The sequence below is a fragment of the Elgaria multicarinata genome, chromosome 6 (assembly GCF_023053635.1).
Source record: "Elgaria multicarinata webbii isolate HBS135686 ecotype San Diego chromosome 6, rElgMul1.1.pri, whole genome shotgun sequence".
Taxonomy (NCBI): Eukaryota; Metazoa; Chordata; class Lepidosauria; order Squamata; family Anguidae; genus Elgaria; species Elgaria multicarinata.
Window position 1 is genome coordinate 81,610,184 of NC_086176.1, and position 25,310 is coordinate 81,635,493.

The window sequence follows — 25,310 nt, forward strand, 5'->3', positions numbered from 1 at the left end:
GCTGCATTCTTCTATAATTCAGGCAAACCATTCAGATCTTGTGTTTCCTTATTCATTTCCTATGTCTTTTTTTGTCTGCAAAACACTGAGATGTTGGCTTTTGTTATGAAAATAATAAATAAGAGTCTGTTGTATTTTTAGTTGGGGCCCAGGATACCAGCCTGTAAATATTTTAGAAGATTTTATTTAAAAAATCCCCCCTGCCACATCCACATTTTGTGATGCCTATTCTCTTATTAAAGAAAAACTTTCAATATATTGGTTGGATTATCCACCTGTCAAAATATCACCTTTTGGTACGGTTTTTTATTGTTTAAGAGAAAATCTTTAATAATTTATGAAGGCAGCTGTCTTTCTATATGAATTTGTGTGGGGTGGCAGGTTGATATTACAGTGGAATTTCTACTTCACTCCATTTAGTTAACAAGGTCCTATATTTTTTTACCTCAAGCTGAATTTAGCAGTAGGAGAGGAGGCAGCTACAGAAGACAAATAAAATATTGTCATGTGTGCTTGCATTTTATTATCCTGGATATCATTATACAGAGAGTGCCTTTAATGGCATTTTCTCTTCATTGAACTTCCCGCTGCGGGGGGAAAAAGACCGTAAAATCCCACAAGGAAGAGAAACAAATACAAGCATTATCCATATGGTTTGGGTTTGTGTACACTCTAGTGTCCCATTTCCCTTAAAAACTGTACTTCTCATGTTAAGAGACTGTGTTTATATAATAATTTTATGAAGTAAATGTACAAGCTGAACAAATGGACACAGCATATGATAAAAATGTTTCACCTCATAAGTTTCTTCATCTCCAGCAACCATGCCCACGGTTTTAATGAAAGGGTGGCCAGGATTGTCAACACCAGTTTGGATGCACTGATCCAGTGTGTAGCCATTGGGAGTCATCTTGTCCCTCAATTTGGCATAGATTGCTGGAGTGAGGCACTCAGCCATGCAGTTGTTGTGTTTACGAAGATCAGGATAGTCTGCACTGGGTAAAAAGAAATTAAAAACATTCATATTGATCAGTAACGCTTGGTTCTGCTTTTCTGTTCATTAGTATATAGTGGAGGAGGGTGAACAGAATCAGCATCTTACTTGTTTACATGCCTTTAGCAGAAACAACAACAACAAAGGAGTATATGTAAATATTTTACAGGGAATCAGAAGGTTTGAGGAAAACAGCAGGGAACTGAAACGTGTGATTGGTTGTTGGCTCATGCATGCAGTTGAAATTTGTAGAGGAAGAAAACATACAGCGCTTCCCATGGGTATGCTGGCTTCCAGCTGAAACCACAGAGATAGTTTCGGTAGAGAACGGAAGCACTTAGGCAGATGGAAAGGAAACAAATGACCTTCAGGATTTATATTTTTGTGTATTTCTGCCAAATTCAAAGTGCAAGTAAAGTTAATGAGCTGAATCTGCAACTGGTATAAATGTAGTTCAAGCAGATTTGCTGAAACTATATCTGTTTACCTGATTTTCAGATATAGATCTTTTACATTACAATATTGATAGAGAGCGTCATCACACAGGGTGTGTGTGAATCACGTTTCCTGACAGTCGCTTCTCTGCCCTGGCTTTTTCCCCTCACTACTTCCTCTTTCTCCCGGAGGGGAAAGAGGAAGTAAACAAAGACCATGTGGCCCATTCAGGGGCCATTTTTATCCCACCATTTTTCCTGTGCCCAGCAGGAGATTGTGACACACCCCATTTAAAAAAAACACATTGGATTAAAGGGGGGTCTATTGGAAGGAGTGGGAGGCGTGTGGGAGGCAGGTGGCATCGTCTAAAGGACGCACACATGTCTATAAGTGGGCAGTAGCAAATGTGCAAAAAAACACTTGTCTGATGAACCTCAGAGACTTTCTAATGGTATTCTCAAAGTGAGCCAGTGTGGTTTGGTGGTTAGAATATTGGGCTGGAACTGGGGAGAATTTAGTTCAAAGCCCCAAGCAGCCATGAAGTTCACTGCGGGATCATGAGCCAGCCATTCACTCTCAGCCTAACGTACCTCACAGGGTTATTGTGAGGATAAAATGGAGGGACACTTTGAGCTTCTTGGCAGAAAGGTCATATTTAAATATGGAAAATACTACCCATTAGAGAGAAACTTTGTATAATAAGTTCCACAGGAACCTCTGCGGGTTTTAAAAATTACATCTCCGTATTATAAGGACATCACTATGGCCCTGACTTGCAATTTTTCTCCATGAGTTTGTACCCTCCAAACCCAATTCATTTGTGAAATCCAGCCTCTCCTGCTCTATTCATCTTGGCTCATTCTCTTGACTCACTTTCTCGGTGGTGCTTCCTTGTCTATTCACTTTTCAACCTGAGAATGATCTTCCTCACCATTAGGCTCTGAGTGAGATTTTCTCCCATTCTACCTTTTTCATTGCTCAGTCCTTCATTATGCCCCAGTTCCTCCACTCCTATTTCCTTCTGCCTTCTGAATCTTCTAGTTGTTTAGCCCTGCCTCACTCTCTGGAAGGGCTAGTGTCAAGGGTCATCATGACTGGGCGCCTGCTGAGGGTCTAGTACACCTCATTAAGGGGTCCACTGACGGAACCACTGAACCAGTTTGCCCACCTCTTGCTGGTAGGTGGTAGAAATGAATAGGAGGGGGAGGAGCTTGTGACAATGACAATGATGGAATAGATTCACTGAGCAAGGGGACCCATTGAGGCTGACTTGCCCAAGGACACCCCAACCCCTGGAGCCAACACTGCTTTCTGGCTTCTAAGCCCATTGCCAATTCTTTCCTGCTTTCTTTAACCACTCCCCTTAGCTCTGTTATTTCTTGGTGTCAGTTTTTCTTCTACCCACAAACTTCCCTAAAACAGTTCAAAAGAGATTTTCAAGCCCTTCTGGTAACACATCCCACCACCTGATCATGAAATATTTGTATAGAAGCATTTACCTTGGAGGAAACAGTTTTTGCCTCTCATAGTATCCAGCTTTCACTTTCTGCTGATTCAACAAATATCCCGTAGTCAAGGCTCCACCACTAACTGTTGCAAAGAGAACAGCAGTTCTTCGACCAGCTAGGAGACGTGAGAATGTGCTAGCCATCTTTTTGTACCTAATGTTTTTGGAAGATTCAAAAAACAAAACACCACACAAACATGCAACGAGAACTAAAATAATACAATAGGAAATGGGTAATATTAAAATAAGAATGGTGAAGGGACTAATTGGCTGATGAGTTCATGGAGGTCAGAGGCATGTACATACTCAACAGAAGGGTCAGACATACAGCGCCATTTCATCCTAGCTGTCCTTGGGAAACTTCAACCAGAATGCAACTACCTGACAGTTGACGAGTGTAAGGTGGTTTAGTCATATTACATTTGTTTTAAAATAACTTCCTTGGCTTCCAGATTGTTTCCAAGCCCAATTCAAGATGCTGTTTTAGAGCCAGTGTGATGTAGTGGCTAGAGTGCTGGACTGGGAATTGGGAGATCCGGGTTCTAATCCCCACTTGGCCATGGAAACCCACTCGGTGACTTTGGGCCAGTCACAGACTCTCGGCCCAACCCACCTCACAGGGTTGTTGTTGTGATGATGAAATGGAGAGGAGGGGGAAGATTATGTACGCCGCCTTGGGTTCCTTGCAGGAAAAAAGGTGGGATATAAATGCAATAATAAATAAATAAATAAATAAATAAATAAATAAATTTGGAAAGAATGATTATATGGTAAATAAAGTACCTCTCATCTCACCATATTATGGAAGACTGTGACCAGGTGACTATTTTCTAGAAAACAGTGGCTTTCTTTTGATATGCAGCTATTACAAACACATCCCATAATTTGGGGCTTTTCTCCATGAGGCATTTATCATGCGCTTGTCATTCCCTACTCACGTCATGATCCTCCAAGCACTTTCAGCGAGCAGGGGAAATGCATCATTTGATTACCTGCTTTTTTCACTGGTGTATTTGCACTATTCTGCTAGACCACAGTTCCACCTCTCTAGCAAAGAAGGAGGAAAGGACGGACTCTTGTGTACTGCTCGGAACTCAGTTCTCCGACGAAACTGAAAGTAGATACAGCAGTTTAACAGCAAATAAACAGCCTTGTGTAGAAAAGCGCCTTAAATCGTGTGTAATACAACTTTATTTCATAGTTCACCTCTTCAGTTTGGCTCATAACCAACATACTGGGAAGAATGTTTATCTTTGAAACATTAATATATTTGTGCTGTTTAGATTTTACACACATAATTTGTAGTAGAACACTGAAAATGGTTAAAACATGATGAGATAGAGTATAATCTGTTTTTCCCTTCATGCTCATCCCGCCACGTACATGGATGCATGTAAAAACTCCCCTAAAATCCACAAAATTTAGCACATACTAATGTTTGGCCATTTTCCATTCACAAGTAAATGATTGCTTAGAAAAATGCATTGTGTGGACTAACAATACACAGGTGTATATTGCTATTATAATTGTTTCAAAAAGGACTTCTGTTTAAGCCCTTATACACCACTGTGTCATTTGGTACTTTTCCCACTGGGTTGTGGACTGTGGACATGAATGCATAGCATACTTGGTTTGTTTTTAATAAGGGACAGTCACTAAGATGACAAGTGCTGCAATCCCAGTCCTGCTGCAGGTAGCTGCAAACCCACTGCTGGGCACTTGTGTTTGCACATACCTATGCTGTACCTCGAATGCCAGCACTGATCTTCAAGGAAGGAAGGGACACCCTTCCATCCAGTACTTCCACATATCTCAAAAAAATTGTTAGCACGGGCAAAGCTAACTATATGTCAGGTGCTGCCAACATGCGGTCTGATGTAGCCATGCGCACAACACTGGCTGCTGGCACAGAGATACTTCTAGGTTTTTATGCATGCAAGGTCTAATCCAGACTGTGGGTAGAGCATGCTTGCTAGATTATGTGTTAAATCAAGGTATACTTCAGCACATAGTTAAACTATAGAATTCACTATCACAAGATGTACTAATGGCCACCAATTTGGATGGCTTTAAAAGGGGGTTGGATAAATTCCTGGAAGAGAAGATTATCAACACTTACCAGTCCTGATGGCTATGTGCTACCTCCAGTATCCGAGCCGATAACCCAATATACACCAGTTGCTGGGGAACATGGGTGGGAGGGTACTGTTGCACCTGTGTCCTACTTGTGGGTCCATGGTTGACAGCTAGTTGGCCACTGTGTGAACAGAGTGCTAGACTAGATGGACCCTTGCATGGCTCTTCTCATGTTCTTATGTTCTGGGACTTAGATTGCAATGCTTATATTGTCCCTTCCAAATCTGTGTTCACTGATGGACACATTCACTATGCTTATGGTGTCTGTGGATAATCTCATTCATTTCCAATGGGCAAAACCTTCCAAGTTGATATTATACCTCAGGGCAAAAATTAACATCACAAGCAGAGGTTGATGGAGCAGGGTGACAGCTGCTTGAGTACAATAGTTGGGTTTGTAGGCCCTGAGTCATCCAATTTACCATTCAGTTTTCCTTCAGTGTTCTCAGAAGCGTATCCCTTCTGCTTACTCATCTCTCAATCTCTTTTTATCTGAAGGCTTTAGCAGAGTTAATATTGTGTCCTAAAACATTGCTTGCAACAAGAACAGTGTTATTCATGAATGACAAGCCTTCTAGCCCCACGGTGAAACTGATCATAGTAATCTAGCTCTTCTTTTTATTCATATCATGGGGTGACTGCCATATGGCACTACTAGCTATTTTCTTGGATAGAAAAGCTTTGGTGTCTTAAAGTTTTTCTTACATTACAACTGCAATCTATCTCTTTGTTACTCATGTACTTATTACATATCATTGCACAGATCTGCACAGAGCCATGTTTGATGCTTGTCCTATGCTTGCTTTAAACTATTTGATACCAGTTTTCCATTAGTCTTGAGGGCAAAGGGCATTCAAAAGCCAATCACTCTGTTTCTGCCTCCTGAGCACACAGGTTCACATATCTGGGGTTAATCACTAAAAAGAAGCACTCACTCACTGAATGAAAGCAAAAGTTTCGAGTCATTTTTTCCTGTAGTTCAGTAGAAAAGTTTAACTTAAAATACAGGAAGTATGAACAGATTTCATGCATCAAGTTTCTTTTCATAGCTTTAAGCTACTAAAGATATGAGAAATCATATCACAAGCAACTACAAAATAAGTGACTATAATCTAAATCCCAAAATGTTTAAAACAACAACCCTGAAGCAATAAAACACTGTACTCTTTTAGCCCAGTTATACAATGCTGGTGTGTGTGTGTATAGGGAGCATATGAAATTTTCTTATAGTTTCTATTTAAGCATCATTGATTCCTGAGTTTCAGGACTGGTCTCCATTTTACAAACCCTTTTGCTACGATGGATTGAGAATATTATCCTACTGCATCTAGCAGTTTGTTCTATTGATGGTTCCATGATTATAATCACTATTTTCATTTCACCATGAAAAACTTTTATCTTGAATTTGTGGGGCGGGGGGCCCTGCCCCTGAAATCCTGTAGCAAATATCTTCAGAGAAGCATTGGCAGGCATAAAACTGGCAGCCTCCATTAGTGACACTACCTGATGAGGAGGAAAATGGCAGCCATTGTTTCAAAGTTGGTGTACTGCACTTCACAAATTCAAACAGATTCTACTTCCAAACAAACTTATAAGTTTAATTTCAACAAAGTCTCCTATGCAGAGCTCTCTTAGACTGTGGTCACTCTCTCCTGAAGCCAGAAGCAATTGGTGTAGACCTTATTTATTTATTTTTATTTATTTAAGGATTTTTATGCCGCCATTCAGCCAAAAAAGGCTCTCGCGGCAGCTTACAAAAGTATTTCTTGACAGTCCCTGCCCACAGGCTTACAATCTAAAAGACATGACACAAAAGGAAAGGGGATTGGGAGGGAGGAGGAGGAGGGGGAAAAGGAAAGCAAATTCAGGCACTACAATCTTAGTTGGAAAGTTCAGCAGTTACAGTTGATAGCAGGAGGGAGGGGGCTCTCAGCTGGAGCTGGACCCAGGCACGGTGGAGAGGTGCCTGGCTGCTGCTTCCTCCCTCACTGGTGGCCTCTCCAGAGACAGTTGGTAGCAGGAGGGAGGGGGCTCTGAGCTGGAGCTGGACCCAGGTACGGTGGAGAGGTGCCTGGCTGCTGCTTCCTCCCTCACTCTAGCCCTTAACTATTTCCTGGTTCCTCCCAGAAAGCACAACCCATTCAGGCTGAATTCATTAGTTCTTCCACCATCAGGAGGAGCTCTGGGCAATGGTAACTCCATAATGTTTTGCATTGTGCTCCTGAATTTGACCTCTGAAAGTCCCCCAAATGCTTCCTCTTTTGTGGCTGTCAAGTTGGAGGGGGCATTTCTGGGCAGCCCTAGAAAAATAGTTTTTTGGTAAAACTAATAGAGCCTTAACCATCATGAAATTGTGGTTGGCCTTACCTGCGATTATCAGAACCCTCCTCTCCCAAGGCATAGATTCTTGTCCCAAGTCTCTGAAATGTAGCACAAGATCAGGGGGAAATCCCCCTTTCTATTCTCCAGCTCTAAACATGACCTGTCAAGAGTTCAGAGCTGGGGAAATGGCAAAGGCTCGTTCTTCCTCTGCCTCCAACAGGCGCCCTGATTGTGGAGTGCCTGCCAGGTGCAGAGAAAGCCACACACACACACCGCTCTTCCTGCTCCAGCTCAGAGAGGAAGAGCTGCAGGTGGACAGGCTTCCCTTGCCTCTGAACATGACCACTGCCTGGAGCATCTACTGGGTCTAGAGGCAATCTCAAGCACTTTAGACGTCTCTCTCAAACTTAGAGAGAGGCAGAGGTGGCAGCTTGCTCTGTCTCTGCACCCAACAAATGCTCTGATCTTGGACCACCTGCCAGTATGTGCAGGACATACTGTGCCTTATGTTTTATAACAGAGCCATGCATTGGATTTGGTTTTGGAAGAATGGTGAGGAGTCATGTGTGAACCACCCCATCGTCATATGCAGTGTCTAGTAGCATATGTATACTTATTTGGTAGAGTTGGCAACTATTATGAAGTTAGAGTTAATTTTCATAGCAGTAGAGTGCTACTAACACCAAAGCTAGTGCACAGTTTGTACGTTTCTTGTTGATAAGAATGCTCCTTTCTTTGCTGCCCACTTTTCCCTTTTCCTCTTTGGTGAAGGCAGGCAGGTGTGTGTGAGTGTGGGTGGGTGCCTTCTGACAGTCTAAATCTGAGTGAGACAAGCCTTATAAAATCCTAGGCAGAATGGCCTGTTACCTGTTCTCACCTGAGAGAAGGAAGGTGCACCACCTGCTTAGATAAACTGCCCCTGGGGTGGCACCTGTTGCTTCAAAGGAACCAGACTAACTGCAACTGCAAGTTGAGGGGCATGTGTAAGCCTTCTTTGCTTTTGTATTCTGCATCCATTTTCCATCATTAAACTTTATCATTCTTTCACACAAGTGGATTTGATTCATAATGGTACATTCGAATCTATTTAGTGTGGGTCCTGGCTGGGTCAGGCCCCATGTTTAAGACATTGCTGCAAGGTATAGTAGGGGTTCAGAAAATCTTGTATCCTGAGAGCCAAATTCTGGGTCCGCTTTCTAGTGGTGGGTGGGGACAAAAGGCAAAAGGGGACAGAGCCCCAAAATACAGCATTTCCTGCTAGTAAATCATGGCAAGGACCTAACAGAAACAGAAGAGATCAAGAAAAGGTGGCAAGAATATACGGAAGATCTGTATAGGAAGGATAATAATATCGGGGATAGGTCAGACGGTGTGGTCAGTGAGTTAGAGCCAGACATCCTGAAGAGCGAGGTTGAATGGGCCTTAAGAAGCATTGATAATAACAAGGCAGCAGGAAACGACGGTATCCCAGCTGAACTGTTTAAAATATTGCAAGATGATGCATGCCATATGCCAGCAAATTTGGAAAACACAAGAATGGCCATCAGACTGGAAAAAATCAACTTATATCCCCATACCAAAAAAGGGAAACACTAAAGAATGTTCAAACTATCGGACAGTGGCACTTATTTCACATGCCAGCAAGGTAATGCTCAAGATCCTGCAAGGTAGACTCCAGCAATTCATGGAGCGAGAATTGCCAGATGTACAAGCTAGGTTTAGAAAAGGCAGAGGAACTAGAGACCAAATTGCCAATATCCGCTGGATAATGGAGAAAGCCAGGGAGTTCCAGAAAAACATCTATTTCTGTTTTATTGACTATTCTAAAGCCTTTGACTGTGTGGATCATAACAAACTGTGGCAAGTTCTTGGTGGTATGGGGATACCAAGTCATCTTGTCTGCCTCCTGAGGAATCTGTATAACGAACAAGTAGCAACGGTAAGAACAGACCACGGAACAACGGAATGGTTTAAGATTGGGAAAGGAGTACGGCAGGGTTGTATACTCTCACCTTACCTATTCAACTTGTTTGCAGAACACATCATGCAACGTGCTGGGCTTGACTAATCCAAGGCTGGAGTTAAAATCACAGGAAGAAACATTAACAATCTCAGATATGCAGATGACACCACTTTGATGGCTGAAAGCGAGGAGGAGCTGAGGAGCCTTATGACAAAGGTGAAAGAAGAAAGTGCAAAAGCTGGGTTGCAGTTAAACCTCAAAAAAACCAAGATTATGGCAATCAGCTTGATTGATAACTGGCAAATAGAGTGAGAAAACGTGGAGGCAGTGACAGACTTTGTATTTCTGGGCGCAAAGATTACTGCAGACGCTGACTGCAGCCAGGAAATCAGAAGACGTTTACTTCTTGGGAGGAGAGCAATGACAAATCTTGATAAAATAGTTAAGAGCAGAGACACCATTATTATTATTATTATTATTATTATTTATTTATTTATTTATTTATATAGCACTATCAATGTACATGGTGCTGTACAGAGTAAAACAGTAAATAGCGAGACCCTGCCGCATAGGCTTACATTCTAATAAAACCATGATAAAACAATAAGGAGGGGAAGAGAATGCCAACAGGCACAGGGTAGGGTAAGCAGGCACAGGGTAGGGTAAAACTAACAGTATAAAGTTCGCACAACATCAAGTTTTAAAAGCTTTAGGAAAAAGAAAAGTTTTTAGTTGAGCTTTAAAAGCTGCGATTGAACTTGTAGTTCTCAAATGTTCTGAAAGAGCGTTCCAGGCGTAAGGGGCAGCAGAAGAAAATGGACGAAGCCGAGCAAGGGAAGTAGAGGCCCTTGGGCAGGCGAGAAACATGGCATCAGAGGAGCGAAGAGCACGAGCGGGGCAATAGTGTGAGATGAGAGAGGAGAGATAGGAAGGAGCTAGACCGTGAAAAGCTTTGAAGGTTAACAGAAGTTTATATTGGATTCTGAAGTGAATTGGAAGCCAATGAAGAGATTTCAGAAGCGGAGTAACATGGTCAGAGCGGCGAGCCAAGAAGATGATCTTTGCGGCAGAGTGAACAGAAACCAACGGACTGATGTGAGAAGAAGGAAGGCCAGAGAGAAGAAGGTTGCAGTAGTCCAACCGTGAAATAACCAGCGCATGAACGAGCGTCTTGGCAGAAGAGACAGACAAAAATGATTGAATCCTGGCAATATTATACAGGAAAAAACGACAAGATTTAGCTACTGCCTCAATATGAGGAATAAAGGAGAGCGAGCCACACTGACAACAAAGGTCCGCATAGTTAAAGCAATGGTATTCCCCATAGTAACCTATGGCTGCGAGAGCTGGACCATAAGGAAGGCTGAGCGAAGGAAGATAGATGCTTTTGAACTGTGGTGTTGGAGGAAAATTCTGAGAGTGCCTTGGACTGTTATATTATTATTATTTATTTATATAGCACCATCATGGACTGCAAGAAGATCAAACCAGTCCATACTCCAGGAAATAAAGCCAGACTGCTCACTTGAGGGAATGGTATTAAAGGCAAAACTGGAGTACTTTGGCCACATAATGAGAAGACAGGATACCCTGGAGAAGTGGCTGATGCTAGGGAAAGTGAAAGACAAAAGGAAGAGGGGCAGACCAAGGGCAAGATGGATGGATGATATTCTGGAGGTGACAGACTTGACCTTGGGGGAGCTAGGGGTGGCGACGGCCAACAGAAAGCTCTGGCGTGGGCTGGTCCATGAAGTCACGAAGAGTCGGAAACGACTGAACGAATAAACAACAACAAACCTTTTAGAATAGGGAAAGCTATACAAAAACTAGGAAATCACCAAATGATAGGTAGTTGTGGGGGAAAGGGTGTGACTATTTGGGGAACCTTGAAGGGGCAGATTGGGAATAATAAAAGGGCTGGATTTTACTGCCTGAAGTTCTCTACTCTAGTGATAGGATACCTGTGTTTAGATCCACTTTAAAGATATGATTAGTTGAAATTGATACTGGTAGCAGAACTCAAGGTTCAATTTTCAATAGTAATGGTCTCATTGAAATCTGATACCATTTGTATATTTTTGAGGGGGAATCTTTACATGCTGATTCAAGTCAATAGGAATCTTTTGTGTGAGTTTTTAATGGCCATAGGGTCAAGAAATATTATCTGTTGACCACGCAGGAGTATAAAATTGCTGGAATTGCTTCTGTTCTGGCTGATATGCAGCTCTCTTATTCTGTCAAGGGATTGCCGCTGCCAGTGTATTTTCTTAGACTGGTAATCTGTCAAAGTTAAGAAAATAAAACAAGACAATGATCTTAGTTCTTCATAAAAATAGCTATCACATTGTCTCTGTTGAATGCAAGATATTCTATCAAATAACAGGTAACATTAATGACATGAGACAGCCAGTCATGTTTAACTAGCTCCTGCCATTTCTGCTGGCAAGGAGCCATTGTTGTTTTTGTATCCCACCCATTTCTTAAAATAATGGGATGTGACACAATAATCATAGACATTGTACCAGCAGTGATTGACTGACTATTGTTTTTAAACTCTTGAAGCCCTTTAATACCGTAGGTTAGATAGAGCAGAATGTTATAGCACATAAAAATGGCAACGTCAATGAGCTATGATTCCAATAAGCTGTTTGGTTTGTGTGTCTGAAAATTAGGGTAGTTCATCATCATGTTTCTTGTAAAGGTGTCACCTGGCGACCTTACTGTATTATTGGGTGAAAAGGACCCAATGTAGAAAAACTAGGAAGTTAGGAAGATAGACCATGTACCGAGTCAGACCATTAATCCATCTGGCCCAGTATTGTCAGCACTGACTGGCAGTGGCTCTACAGGGTTTCAGGCAAGATTGTTTTTGAGCCTTGCCTGGAGATGCCAGAAATTGAACTGAGTACTTTCCATAACTATGTATAACCTGCTCCAGCTCAGAGAGGAAGAGCTGCAGGTGGACAGGCTTCCCTTGCCTCTGAACATGACCACTGCCTGGAGCATCTACTGGGTCTAGAGGCAATCTCAAGCACTTTAGACGTCTCTCTCAAACTTAGAGAGAGGCAGAGGTGGCAGCTTGCTCTGTCTCTGCACCCAACAAGTGCTCTGATCTTGGACCACCTGCCAGTATGTGCAGGACATACTGTGCCTTATGTTTTATAACAGAGCCATGCATTGGATTTGGTTTCGGAAGAATGGTGAGGAGTCATGTGTGAACCACCCCATCGTCATATGCAGTGTCTAGTAGCATATGTATACTTATTTGGTAGTGTTGGCAACTATTATGAAGTTAGAGTTAATTTTCATAGCAGTAGAGTGCTACTAACACCAAAGCTAGTGCACAGTTTGTACTACTTTCAGGCAAGATTGTTTTTGAGCCTTGCCTGGAGATGCCAGAAATTGAACTGAGTACTTTCCATAACTATGTAATAGAAAACATTTGAAAACTAGCCTTTTCTTTGACAATTGTGGTTTTTCAATATGGAGACCATTTCACACAACCATTTCAGCCGGGAAAATGCTATGGTTAAATTCAGTAGATGAGAACCTTTGGTGTGCTGCCAAATAATGTGAGGTTCATCTTTTATTCAGGATATAACCTGAACATTATATTTATTTATTTTTATTTATTTATTGCATTTTTATACCACCTAATAGCCGAAGCTCCCTGGGTGGTATATACCCTGATTTTTAATTACCTCTGCAGCTGTGGTCTTATTTAAGGCATTTATCTGCACATAGATCAAGTAAGCATGCTCTCTATTTTCTACCATTGCTACTGGCTGTTAGCCCTTCAATTCTTTTTCAATGACTCATTTAATGTATCCTTAACCTTTTTGACATTAACTGATATAACACCTGATCCTGGAGCAAACTGAGCTGCCTTAACTTTCACCCCTATGCCAGTTTCATCAACCTTGGCTCTAAACTAGTATCTAAAATTAGCACATGTTGCCATATGCGAGGCATGCAAAATAGAAGGCACAGAAAGACAGGACTGGTTGTGTAGTAGTACAAAGAGCCATGATGGAAGGAACGCTTGTGTGGAATGTGAGAGTGTGTTAATGAAAGGGGCATAAAACAATACAAAGGAAAAGTTGTAGGACTGGGTCTAAAGTTACTTGCAAAGCAGTATTTTCAATAATTTTGTGTTGCATAAAATCATACAATGGCCCACTTTATTGGGTTAATGGGTTCCTGATGTTTGAATGAAAGAGAGTTAGAAGAAACATGCAGGAAAGGCTAAAGAATTCGAAAAACCAAGCTCAACAAAGAATATGAACAAAAATTGCAGTTGATCGGTGGACTATAGAAGAGGAAAACAACAGACAAAGGAACTCCCAAGGTAAGTCTGAAGCCTGAGGAAAAAGTTGTATGAATGCCAGCAGGTGAAGTGGTGGCCAAGTCTTCTGAAGAAAAGTGATGTTTTTTAGCATCATTAAGATAAGCACAATTAATGTACCATCAGGACAGTTAGTCCACAGACGTGTTTTTCCACATTGTGCAAAGACTTAGAAAAGAAGGCATATTTAAAATACCCCTAACTAAGAGAAGTACTCTGAGGGAGACTAGAACACCAAAAGAAGCAGCTGCACGACGCACCTCTCCTGCTCCCGAGTATACGACCTGTCTGGTAATTATCTGAGTGAATATGGAAAGTGTGAATGGATTTAATTGCACTGCATTCTATCTAAATAAATGTTTTCTAGAAATTACATTTAGATTTTGAATCAGTCTCTACATCACCCTGTAATACCAGCTATATATGCCTAACAGTCGTGTGATGATTATTTCATTTGAATGCACACGGATATAAAGCCTTTTCAGACATTGGGCGAGATCCTCCTCCCCCCCTGTAGCCTCCCTGCAAGCACCCTCCAAATCTTCTCTGGAGAGTTTCCCAATCCTCTGGATCAGTTTTAGAGGAGTGTGTGCAGGGGGGAGGAGAGGACACAGAACTCCTGTTCCACCAGCAGTATCTTTCCACTGCCAGAATGTTGATATTGGATTGAGCACATAATGTGCATGTAGAATGAATGCATATTTGGAGGGTAGAAGAATCCATTCCCAACCTATTTTCATTCATTAGAATGCCTGAGCTGGTACCCACACTCATTTATGGGAGCTCTGTTCTGGTGTTTGAATAAATGTGTGTAAATTAGGAGTGGGGCCTGCTACCACGATACTCCTCTCCCTACAAGTATTCATTATACATGCATACAATGTCTGAAAAAGCCTACAGTGAAAGCCTGTAGTAGTGCCATGTGAGGGGAAACCACTGAAAACTAGAATACTATGTACTATTTATTTATTTATTTATTTATTTATTTATTTATTACATTTTTATACCACCCAATAGCCGAAGCTCTCTGGGCGGTTCACTTGTGCAGTATATACCATCTCCTGCCCTGTGAGGTACATTTACAGCAGGGGTGAAGAAATTGTGGGGGGGGGGGCTCTGGTGGCCACTTTCCACGCCATGGTCCCCTTCCCGTGGGACACATTCCTGCTGCCACTGTGCTGCCAAAAGCAAGCTAAAGTTCTGTAGTGGTCGGATGCTGAATTTTGGCAGCAAACCATCGGGTTTTTTGCTGCCACTATCGTGCCATCAGTGGAGCAGGGGGAGGTGGTGCACATGTGGCCCATAGGCCACCATCGATTTACAAGGATGGCCCAAGATATTTTGCCACCTGAGGCAGAACAACATATGCACACGAAACAAGGTGCATGGTACTCAGTGCAGGCCAAGTTATTTTGCTGTCAGAGACAGAAAATCACATAGGCACCTGTCTCGATCCCTGTCAACAAAAATGCAATGATAATAAATTCAGTAGCTAATAATTTAGTACCCTTCCCTGGCACCTAAAATCAGCTGTCTGCAGTGGCCACCGCACTATGTCTAATGATAGACAGTGGTTTAAATAACGTATGCACTGCATAAAATTGAAAGGATACAGTTAATCACAACCTCCTTTAAATGGGGCAATTTCTCACCTACAAGCACCTCAGAAACCTGCAAGGCTGTGGGCTGTGTTGTTCATTTATATCACCTCTTTGTAAGGCTAGCTTAGGTTAAGTTGAGAATTAATGACTTGCTTCAAGGCTTGTCAATGAACTGAGCTTGGCATTCCTGCATCCTGGCTTTCCTGTATCCTGGGTCTGGCTTTCCTGCATCCTGGTTTTCCCACATCCCAAGCTTTGCTTTTCCACATCCAAGCATAACATTCTAGTCCAGCTTAACCTCAACCCAGTGCCCTCCAGATGTGTTCAACTGCAGCATCCATTATTCCCAGCCAGTATGGATGCTAATGGAAATGATGGGAGTTGCAGTCCAACGTATGTGGAGAGCACCAGGTTGGGGAAGGTTGGGCCAGGCAGTGTGCCACATTAGAAATCAGAAACCAAGCTGACGGGGTTGCCTTGTACAAGTGCAGCTGGAAGGGTATTAGATGTTTTTATTGTGGCCTGGGCAGACAAGCTGGGTTTAGATGGAAGGACAGATTGCTCATTCCATTGTCTGATTGGCTGCTGTAAAAGTCTAATTTTAGTTTTAAATGTTTTCTTTTTGTTTCTGTTAGTACTTATAGTTATAGATAATAGAAAACCATAGCTGATTGGGAAAAAAATTCTGATTGAAAAAACCAGTAGACAGTTCGCTGCCCGTCCCCAAAGTCTACGAAAACCAAGCTGTGTGCTTCTCCTCTGCTAGTGCTATCATTGCCTCGGATTGTGGCCTAAGGTGACCTCTGTTGCTATCCTCTGGTCCTGCTCAGCATTGACACATATGCAATAACATGCTACATTTTTATGAAGAGACTCCAGCAGGTATATATCCATTCTGTTGATTAAATTATGGACGTTACTGAATAATGGACTTTATTAAGTTATACTTAGGAAATCTTCTGACAAATGTCAAATTATAGAAACAAATAAGAAGAAGCCAACTGGCCGAGGGTTTTGTTTCTTTGTTTGTTTTAGCCAACTAAGGGGGAAAAGAAAAATAAGTAAAGAAATGTTGTAAAGCAAATCTGAAATAATCCATCAAATAGAGTAGGTATAGGGAGCTGGAGACCTACTGCAGTTAGAAAAAGCTTAAGACAATATTTTTAAAAAATTACTGCTTGGTTGACATGAAGAATGAGAGCAGCAAGTTCAGGGCAGCCTTCTTTCACCGTTTCAGGAGTAGTGTTGTTTCTGCAGCATCACAGAGCCTGCCCCTCAAAGGGGGATTATAGGTGCCAGTCATAGCCCTTTGGCTAGCATGGTCCTGTGTGATGCACAGCAATAGCCATTGTCACAGGAAGGTGCCCAAACAAGATGGTGGGAAACAGGAGTATAGGAAGTTAACTTAGACTGAGTCAAATCATTGGCCCATCAAGCCCAATATCGTTGACAGTGACTGGCAGCAGCTCTCCAGGGTTTCAGGTGGGCTTCTTTTCCTCACCGTACCTGGAGAAGCCATGGATCGAACCTGGAACCCTTTGCTTGATCGATCACACTGAGCTATGGCCCTTCCCCAGGTAAGCTGATTCCATGCCAGACTGAGATGAGAATCCTGGACTGGGTCAGAGTACAAGATCAGGACCACAGGCATCAGTCCTGCAGCTGAGAGTAGGCAAAGAATTTGCCCCAGCTTGTTGCAACTGCTGGACTTTTTATAGTCTAGCCTAAAGTATCCAGCTTGAAACTCTGTCTTCTGAGTACTGTAGCTTTGCCAGTTACAGGGCCAGTGTCCTCTGGTGCATCTATTGGTGCCTTCTAGGTTGGCAGGGTTTGGGGCTGTGGAACTCAGGCCACAAATGCTCTGCAGGGCTTTCTCGATTCTCAAAGGAGTCAGGAGGGCTCAGTGTGCCAGCCGATCTACTCAGGGTGGGCCAGTGACGGAGTCCATCTCCTCTTTGGAGCCACTACTTGTGCTTGAAGACTCCTGCTGACCCCGAAGTTTCAGGGTCAGCAGGAGTCATGACAGAACGTAACAAGTTGGGTCAGGAGAAATTTCTTCTGGCTCCTTCCCCTACCAATTCTTTGACCATTTCTTACCTGGTGATGGATTTCAATAAAGTTGTAGTAAGAATGTGGCAGTGGCATCTTTCCCATACTATTCCCTCCCGTGGTGCAATGCGAATTGGCAGTATAATTTCTCATATTGTTAAGACCTTTATTACTCCCTGTTTTCTTTGTACTGTAAATGGAAATTACAGTATTAAATTCCATTGCTCTGGGAGAGCTGTCTCTGCAATGTGATATATCCTGCTGCCCTAAAGCACAGGTCATAGCAGCGCTAACCCATTAAACACATAACAAAAAGATGTCCACAGTCTCAATGTCTTTTTTTTATTATTATTTTTGACAAGCAGCTTGATAATCAGCCACTACAAGCATGGCGGAAAGGAAAATGGGACAGGAAATATTAGTCTGGATCCTCCACCAAGATGATGGCTTTATACTAAAACTTATTTTCTGGAAGCCTCCTAAGGTATGAAACCTCATGCCCTTTTCACATAGTTGGAAGCATGTACATGGAATACCTATAGAAAACCTATGTATTATAAATTGGATTGAGATTTAGACGTAGTTCGAGTAGACCTATTTAAATCAATTGGACTTAAGTTATTCATGACTGTTAATCATCTGATCAGAACAACCTGACTTGGAAATATTTATAGAAGTCAGGAAGTACCACTTGACCCACTATGACTTATTGGCATTAAGTGACACCCTTACTATTCTGGCCAGTTCCCCTTCCAGCAACAATCCCTTTATTTATAAGATCTGACTGGGCTATTTTTATGTCATGTGCTAAGTCACCCTGAAGGTTCCATAGTATCCATGTAGTGGATACTTACCAAACTAAACGCAATGGGTTGTATCCAGAATCTGGCTTCCACAAGAAGAAGGGAACTTCTGTGAAAGGAAGGGCTCCTTTTGCAGAAGGTCCCTCCACCCAATTTTGGGATATCTCCTCTCCCCACACCATAGCTCACCCCATTAAGTATGGTCTCCTGACTCTGAAACACTTTCAGGAGCCTGGAGGGACTGCTGTGATCAACTTCTGACATCAAAAATGATCCAACTTAAATCTGGATCCAACCCAAATAAAATGGCTAAAAGGTGTGACTCAGAAAGACTTCCCCTTCCCCTAGGACTCAGAGGAGTTCCTGAATTGCTGACCCCAATTTAAGCTCCTGGGAGCTGTATTTGCAACCAGCATGCACTAGCTCAAAGACAGCAACTTAGGAAATGGCATTACACTGAATCAGATCATTGGTCCATCTTGCTCACTATTGTCTATACCAGCTATTACCCAATCTTAGTTCCTTTGATAGGCCATGCTGACTGGGGTTGATAGGAGTTGGAGTCCAATATATCTGGGTGACACTAGATTGGTGACGGCTGCTCTCCAGAGTGTCAGACATGAGTGTTTCCCACTCCTACCTAGAGATGTGACAGGGATTGAACCTGGGACCTTTTGCATGCAAAGTATGTGCTCTTTCACTGAGTTACAGCCCTTCTCCAATTATATGCTGCTCAAGGTCACACTCGCTTGTAGCAACACTTGCCAAAGGAGAAAGGTGTCCAACTACAGCAAGGGAGAAATTCAAACCAACTAGAACAGCAACAGTTGCTAAGCACAGTCACTGTGTCCCAGTTGCATTTTTATAATAGATTTTTTAATAAAAGAAATCAATGCATAACATATTGTGCACCAAGGCTTATGGAATATCCATTCCAAAGATGAAGCAGCTGATTTTGTGTGGGAGTAATTAGCAGAGAGCACTAGTGACTAAACCAGGCGCACCATTTTAATTTTGTACACAGGTTTCAAAAGCTGCCCTTTGAGCTAATTTGTTGTCACTGACCTTTCAAACTGGTGCTGACTGCCACAAAGAGGAATGAAAACTCTGAGCAAATTTAATTGCTTTTTCTACAGCAACATTTCTTAACCTGGGCCTGATATATGAACTTAAAGGAACTGATAGCAGCCAATATAGAAGGTCACACGCTTGAAAGCTTTCACCTTTCTCTAGCATTTTTTAAAGCAGATTTGAGCATCTGCTGCAGTCCCAGGCTTTTGAAGCAGATGTTGTTTCTTGTTCATTCAATAAAAGAAAAATCAAATGTTCTTTATTGGACTGTGTCAGAGGTTTAACAGAGTCTACTTCAAGAGCTTGGAAACTAACTATTTAAACTAGGTGGCTGTTTTCATGGCGCCGAGTTGGTGCCGGATTCCCCTCAAACCCCACACTTTTGCTCCTGCGGAGTTGCGCCTGATAATCCCCATGCCACGGAACAAGCGTGGAGTTTATGCCTGTCATCTGCCCCTCCCTCCTCCTCCTGCCTCCTTGAGACAGGGCAAGGAGGAGGAGGAGGAGGCAGCAGCTTGAGGTAGGAGGTGGTGGCGGCAGCAGCTGGCGGGGGATAAAATGTTTTTTTAAATAGGAGAAGGCGGGGAAGAAAAGAAACTCTTCTCCCCGCAGGGCGTTCTGACATCCATTCTGCTTGCTGGTCAACCCCCTCCCTCTGCCTGGGGGGGATGGTGACCAATTAGGGGTCGCCATCCACTGGGAACGCGCCCTGAGCAACTTTTGAGCAATAACAGGCATGTGGAAGAGCTGGGCTGTCTTCACTCTGGCTGGAAAAGTCAGGCTAAGTCCCCAACTTCTCAGCTGCACATTTTCGGCTCTTTGCCCCGGGGTAGTTTCGAATCTGGGGCTGCGTCATCTAACGGATGCTGCACAGATCTGGCACCATCCCAGGGCAAAGAGGATGTCAAGACAGCTCCTAGCACAAACTATTCTTAATTGCTACTAAGAAAAACCTTTTTATCGTGCCCAACATTCAAGGAAAACCAGGATGCAGTTGCATTCAGGTCCTGCTTGTGCGTTTCCTGTGGGCAGCTGTTTGTCCGCTGTGTAAACAGAATATTGGTCTAGATGGATCCTTGGCCTGATCCAGCATGGCTCTTCCGATGTTCTTATGTCCTAGCCCACCCCTTCTGCTGACAGATCTCGACTATGTTATTCTTCCTGAGGATCTCTTATAGCTCTGGTTATGATACGATATAACAAAGCACCCACAGCAAATGTCCTTCCTTCCTTCCTTCCTGCCTTCCTTCCTTCCTTCCAGTTTAACCTTGAGTATATCCAAGAGGAGGTCTTTAATCCTTGCTTGGAATCTTGCCCCTGCTTTAGTAAAATCTCTCGCCCACCCCAACAATCCACTGAAACGGCATCTGGCTTCCTGTAAATAGCTGTAGGCAAAGTAAACATGCTCCTGTGCTCACTGCACAAAAGAACAGCTTAGTAAGGTCCAGACAGCACACTGCCTACACCTGCAGGGCTAGTTCACTAAGAACGTTTTAGAAAAAACACATCACAGCTTTCATTTGAAAAATGAGACACTGCTTTAAAACAGGAGAACGTCTGGTTTACAGCAATAATAACACAACAACAAATTAGTGGCAGGAGATGCCCCTTGAATTATTACAGCTGGTTAAGGCACAATCCTATGCATGTTTAGACAGAAAAGGCACGGCTGGCTGGGGCATGCTGGGAATTGTAGGCTGTTTTTTCCTATCTAAACATGCAAAGGATTGTGCCCTTAGTCAATCTCTCCATTCTTATCCCACTTTTCAGGCAGCCAACTTCCAAAATGGAAGGAACAAAATAATCAACATTTTAAATGCAACTTAGAATTACATTTTAAATCCATCGAAGGAGGATAGATTGGTAGGTAACAAAACGCTTCTCCACTGACACGGAGTTCAAATCTTATTGGCAATGCATCTTGCACGTGTGTTACCGTAGAGCACCAAGCAGTCACCCACTCCAGTGAGGAGTCCATCATTCAAAAGGCCTTGAACTCAGTGGAGGCTGAAGTAACTGCAATGTCAGTGCAAGCAGAGAATCCACTCCGGGTTTCAGTCAGAACTCTGAAGGAGCTATCCAAGCATACCTTGGACAGCTCTTTTAGAATCCTGACTGGTTTTGAACTGAAACCTGGAGCAGATTCACTGCCCCACCAGCCTCCATTGCTTGAAATACTCAGAAGGACTCTGCTGGCTGACACATTGCACCGATGAGAAGATGGTGAAAAAGTGTGATTGCTTTTGCTGTTATTACTGCCAGGAGTCAGTAGTGCAGCTAGGGCTGGACCTCGGGGCCAAAGTCCAGAGCCCTGCAACCAAGGGCCCCCCAAACAGCCACCAAGAGAGAGTATCAAGGCAGCAGAAGAAAACTCCATTTCAGTCCTGTACTCATGATGATGCTACGATGTCAGTTTAAAATGCAAAACTGCACATGTTCAGAGTTATTTTTACTATTGTTATTAGGGCTGGCAAACAGGGTTGTTGCTGTTGTTGATGACGATTGTTCTAAAAGAGCAGGAATGTAGAAGCAGTTGTAAATCATGTAATGCTGTCATTTCTTGCATTGCTATACTGCCTAATAGCCATAGTTGTGCTGCTTGTTTCTGGAGTCTCTTTGCTTCCAGTAGGTTCTGCTTATATAGATGTGATCATATATACATTACAAAAGACACCATAAATCTTCAGTGCTTCCTCTGTCCCCCACCCCCAAGGAATTTAAACCTTGGACCACTTTTTTGGACTTCTCACTGCCTGAAGAAGTGGGGAGCACACAATAAAGGAATATACTGGAATGGTGCATCTTTTTCTCCTAGAGCCTTACCCTCACCAAGGAGAACAGAGAATATCCTCCAGCGAGGCCAGTGTGGCTAATGGCAGCAGTTAGAAGAGGAGGAAAGCCAACTTCAGCATTTCATTTCAGTCCATAGGTCACCAATGTCAGGTGACAGGCTCATACTCTGTTTTAAGTACGTGTGCCAAGCCTTGTAACCCGAGTCTCTCATATCATGTTATCTAGGACTGTAACATTTAGCTGTGTGGAAAGCAACTTTTCCTCACTGGTGACGGAAACCTCATTAAGCCCATCACCCCCAAACACCTGAAGTTTGAGACAGGGCTTCCCCGTCAGACGAGACGTTATCCAGTAGTCTGGAGCCCTGATATTTCTCGTTTGCAGTTTAAGAGCCACAGAGCCTTCTTATTACTTTCACCAGGAGTCTCAGAGCTGATTTAGAGTTATCACTTCCCATATTGGCAACATTTTCTAGGACAGTTGTTCTCTTGGCTGGCATGTTCTCATGGTGTCAGATTAAGCACGGCGAATTTATAAATGTCAGGCATTTAACTACTGAAGTTAGAGATGCTTAAGTGCAATCTTGCTAAGGAAGAAATGTTTGGGATAGGAAAATTAAAAGTTCGTCTTTACACGTTTCTTTTTCTCTTTCCTTCGTATTAAGTAGCAAATTGCACGAGCCCTGGATTCTTTGTTTGTTAGAGTAAGAAAGAATCTGGAGACATTTAGAAAAGCAGCCATTTAGAAATGGATGTAGATTGAAAACTGTCATGGTAGGACTAGAATTGCATCATGTGAATCATGTGACTCTTGACTTTTTCAAGGCATCACAAGCTGTAGCTAAATGTTAGGCATCCATTAACAAATCACACAGATATAGGGCGTTGCTAGACCTGCCGGGATAAGCCGGCAGGGAGGCGGGGTGACGGCGCGCTAACTTTAACGCGCGCCGCCCAGCCTCCTAGACGGCCAATGCGTAGGGACGACGGAAGCCCTGCAGCATCGGCCATTTTTTTAAAAAAGGGGCCACGTGCGCCCCGAAGACTGCGGACAAGGTAAGGTTTTTTTTTTCACTTAAGCCCCCCCCATCCGCCCTCCCTCGCTGTCCCCGTCGTCGCCCTCCGCCATCCCCTCGCTGTCCCCGTCGTCGCCCTCTGCCCCCCCCTCGCCATCTCCCGTGTGTCGCCCTCCGCCATCCCCCTCTCCTGCCGGTCCGGCCTTCCCTCCCCCATCTCCGCCGCCCCGGGATCAAGCCCCCCTGGCGCGATGGGCACAGCGCTCATATGAGCGCTGTGCCAAGTCCGTGGCTTTTTGTGGCTACTCGTGAGTAAGCGAGTAGCCACAAAACGCCACCGAAGTCTCTAGACATTCTGCAGCCCTGGCCTCAGGTTGGAGCTGCGGAAAAGGCGCGGCATAAGCGACTTTGCTTATGGCGCGTTAGAGGAGGCTTCAGTGCTGCCTGGAGCCGGATTCCCCTGTGCGTCATGTGGACGCACAGCAGGGAAACCTCAAGGTGCTCTAAGGCCTCGTCTAGCAACACCCATAGTTCAAACAACGAGCAGACAAAACTAAGTAGAAAGGTCATATATGAACAGATCTGCATTTTCAGTAGTTGTGGCTGAAATAAATCTTAACATCAGTAAAGTCAAATATGATCATCCATCCATCCATCCAAACAATTAATTTGTTCCATTGTAAAATAATGTCTTTTTTGTGTGGTTTCTAGTTGTTGTTTTGTTCTTTAAAGCCATTCTGCTCTCTGTTAATCAGTTTCTGATCCTCTGCCCTCATACTCTTGGATAGTTAATAAAGTTACAAAATTAATTAATTAATTCATGTGCCAGTGTGGGATCCAGTCTGTCTATTATCATAATCGTCTAGCTGTTTAGGATACAATCCTATACCAGGGTGACCATATGGAAAGGAGGACAGGGCTCCTGTATCTTTAACAGTTGCATAGAAATGGGAATTTCAGCAGGTGTCATTTGTATGCATGCAGCACCTGGTGAAATCCCATATTCATCACAACAGTTAAGCTGCAGGAGCCCTGCCCTCTTTTGTATCTGGTCAAGAGAGCAGGGCTCCTGCAATTTTAATATTCCTGTCCTCCTTTCCATAGGGTCACCCTACCAGGAGGAGCAAAGCATAGCCTTAAGGAGAGCTGTAGGGCACTCATTTGCCCCACCCTGGTAGGATGACCATATGGAAAGGAGGACAGAGCTCCTGTATCATTAACGGTTGTATAGAAATGGGAATTTCAGCAGGTGTCATTTGTATGTAGGCAGCACCTGGTGAAATTCCCTCTTCATCACAACAAGTAAAGCTGCAGGAGCCCTGCCCTCTTTTGTATCTGGTCATGCTAGGCAGGGCTCCTGCAGGGGGAGGAGGAGGGAGCAGTCGTTGGGATGGGAACTAGGCTTGTTGTAACTTGGTTTTCTTATTACACCAAAATAAACATGATCAATTGGGGGGAAATAGGTAGATGGCAATGTTCTTCTCTAAGATCTGAGGCCAGTTCAAGCAGAAATAAATTCTGGATACTGATCAATTCTCAAGATGTATTATTTTCTAGCAATAAAACAAACATCCACATTAATGGTTCAGCGTTTCTAGTTAATGTAAGACATTTATGGGTAGTGTTGACATTTTTAAACTGCCTGCTCAGCAGGATGTCCCATGCATGAGACAGGTTTTATTTTCATATATTTAATAGTATCACTTAATGTTTCAGTCTTACTCTTTAGAGCAGAAGCCCAGTGTCCTGACAAATGTCACTGGCACAGCTTTCTGAGCACTTATGCAAATCAGTAAATTATATCTCCCAAGAGGCTACAATCTATGACATTTTGATTCGATTTCAGATAACCGTCCTACTTCAAATGTCAGTGCCAATGGTGAATAAACAGATAGAAGACCCACTGACCTTGACGCTGAAAGCCAGACACGTCCTGCCTGCAAGCCCGGGAGCCAAGAAATGTAAAGTGAACAAGGAGTTTATGCTGTGACAAAATTACAGGTCATATGAGGAGCAAAATAGGAGTGGCTGGGGGATGAAAGGGAAGAAGTATTTCTTCCACCAACCAATCCCATTTGACTCAGGGCTGCCCTTGAAGGCACGAAAAGAATGACCTATACTGCTATGAAACGTATTTACTGCTGGCCTCAGGCATTTTTTTCTTTGTACTTGAAGTGAAAAATCAAAATGACACCCCTCATTCTTGAGTAATTTGGACTAAATTAGAATATGTATAGAGATGAAGAGAAGAGAAGAGAGAAAGAGTTACATGCGAG

General features: G+C 43.1%; 1 protein-coding gene across 1 annotated transcript in view; it reads right to left on the reverse strand.

Moving 5' to 3' along the window:
- Positions 1-25,024, reverse strand: part of CKMT2 (creatine kinase, mitochondrial 2) — a 40,940-nt gene extending 15,916 nt beyond the window's left edge. Inside the window, exons 1-3 of the mRNA XM_063129666.1 lie at positions 24,933-25,024; positions 2,929-3,086; positions 797-995 (exon numbers count right to left, since the gene is read on the reverse strand). Coding sequence (XP_062985736.1) covers positions 797-995; positions 2,929-3,080 — 351 coding nt within the window. The 5' untranslated portion in view covers positions 3,081-3,086; positions 24,933-25,024. The remainder of the gene's footprint in view (positions 1-796; positions 996-2,928; positions 3,087-24,932) is intronic.
- Between the last annotated feature and the right edge of the window lie 286 nt (positions 25,025-25,310).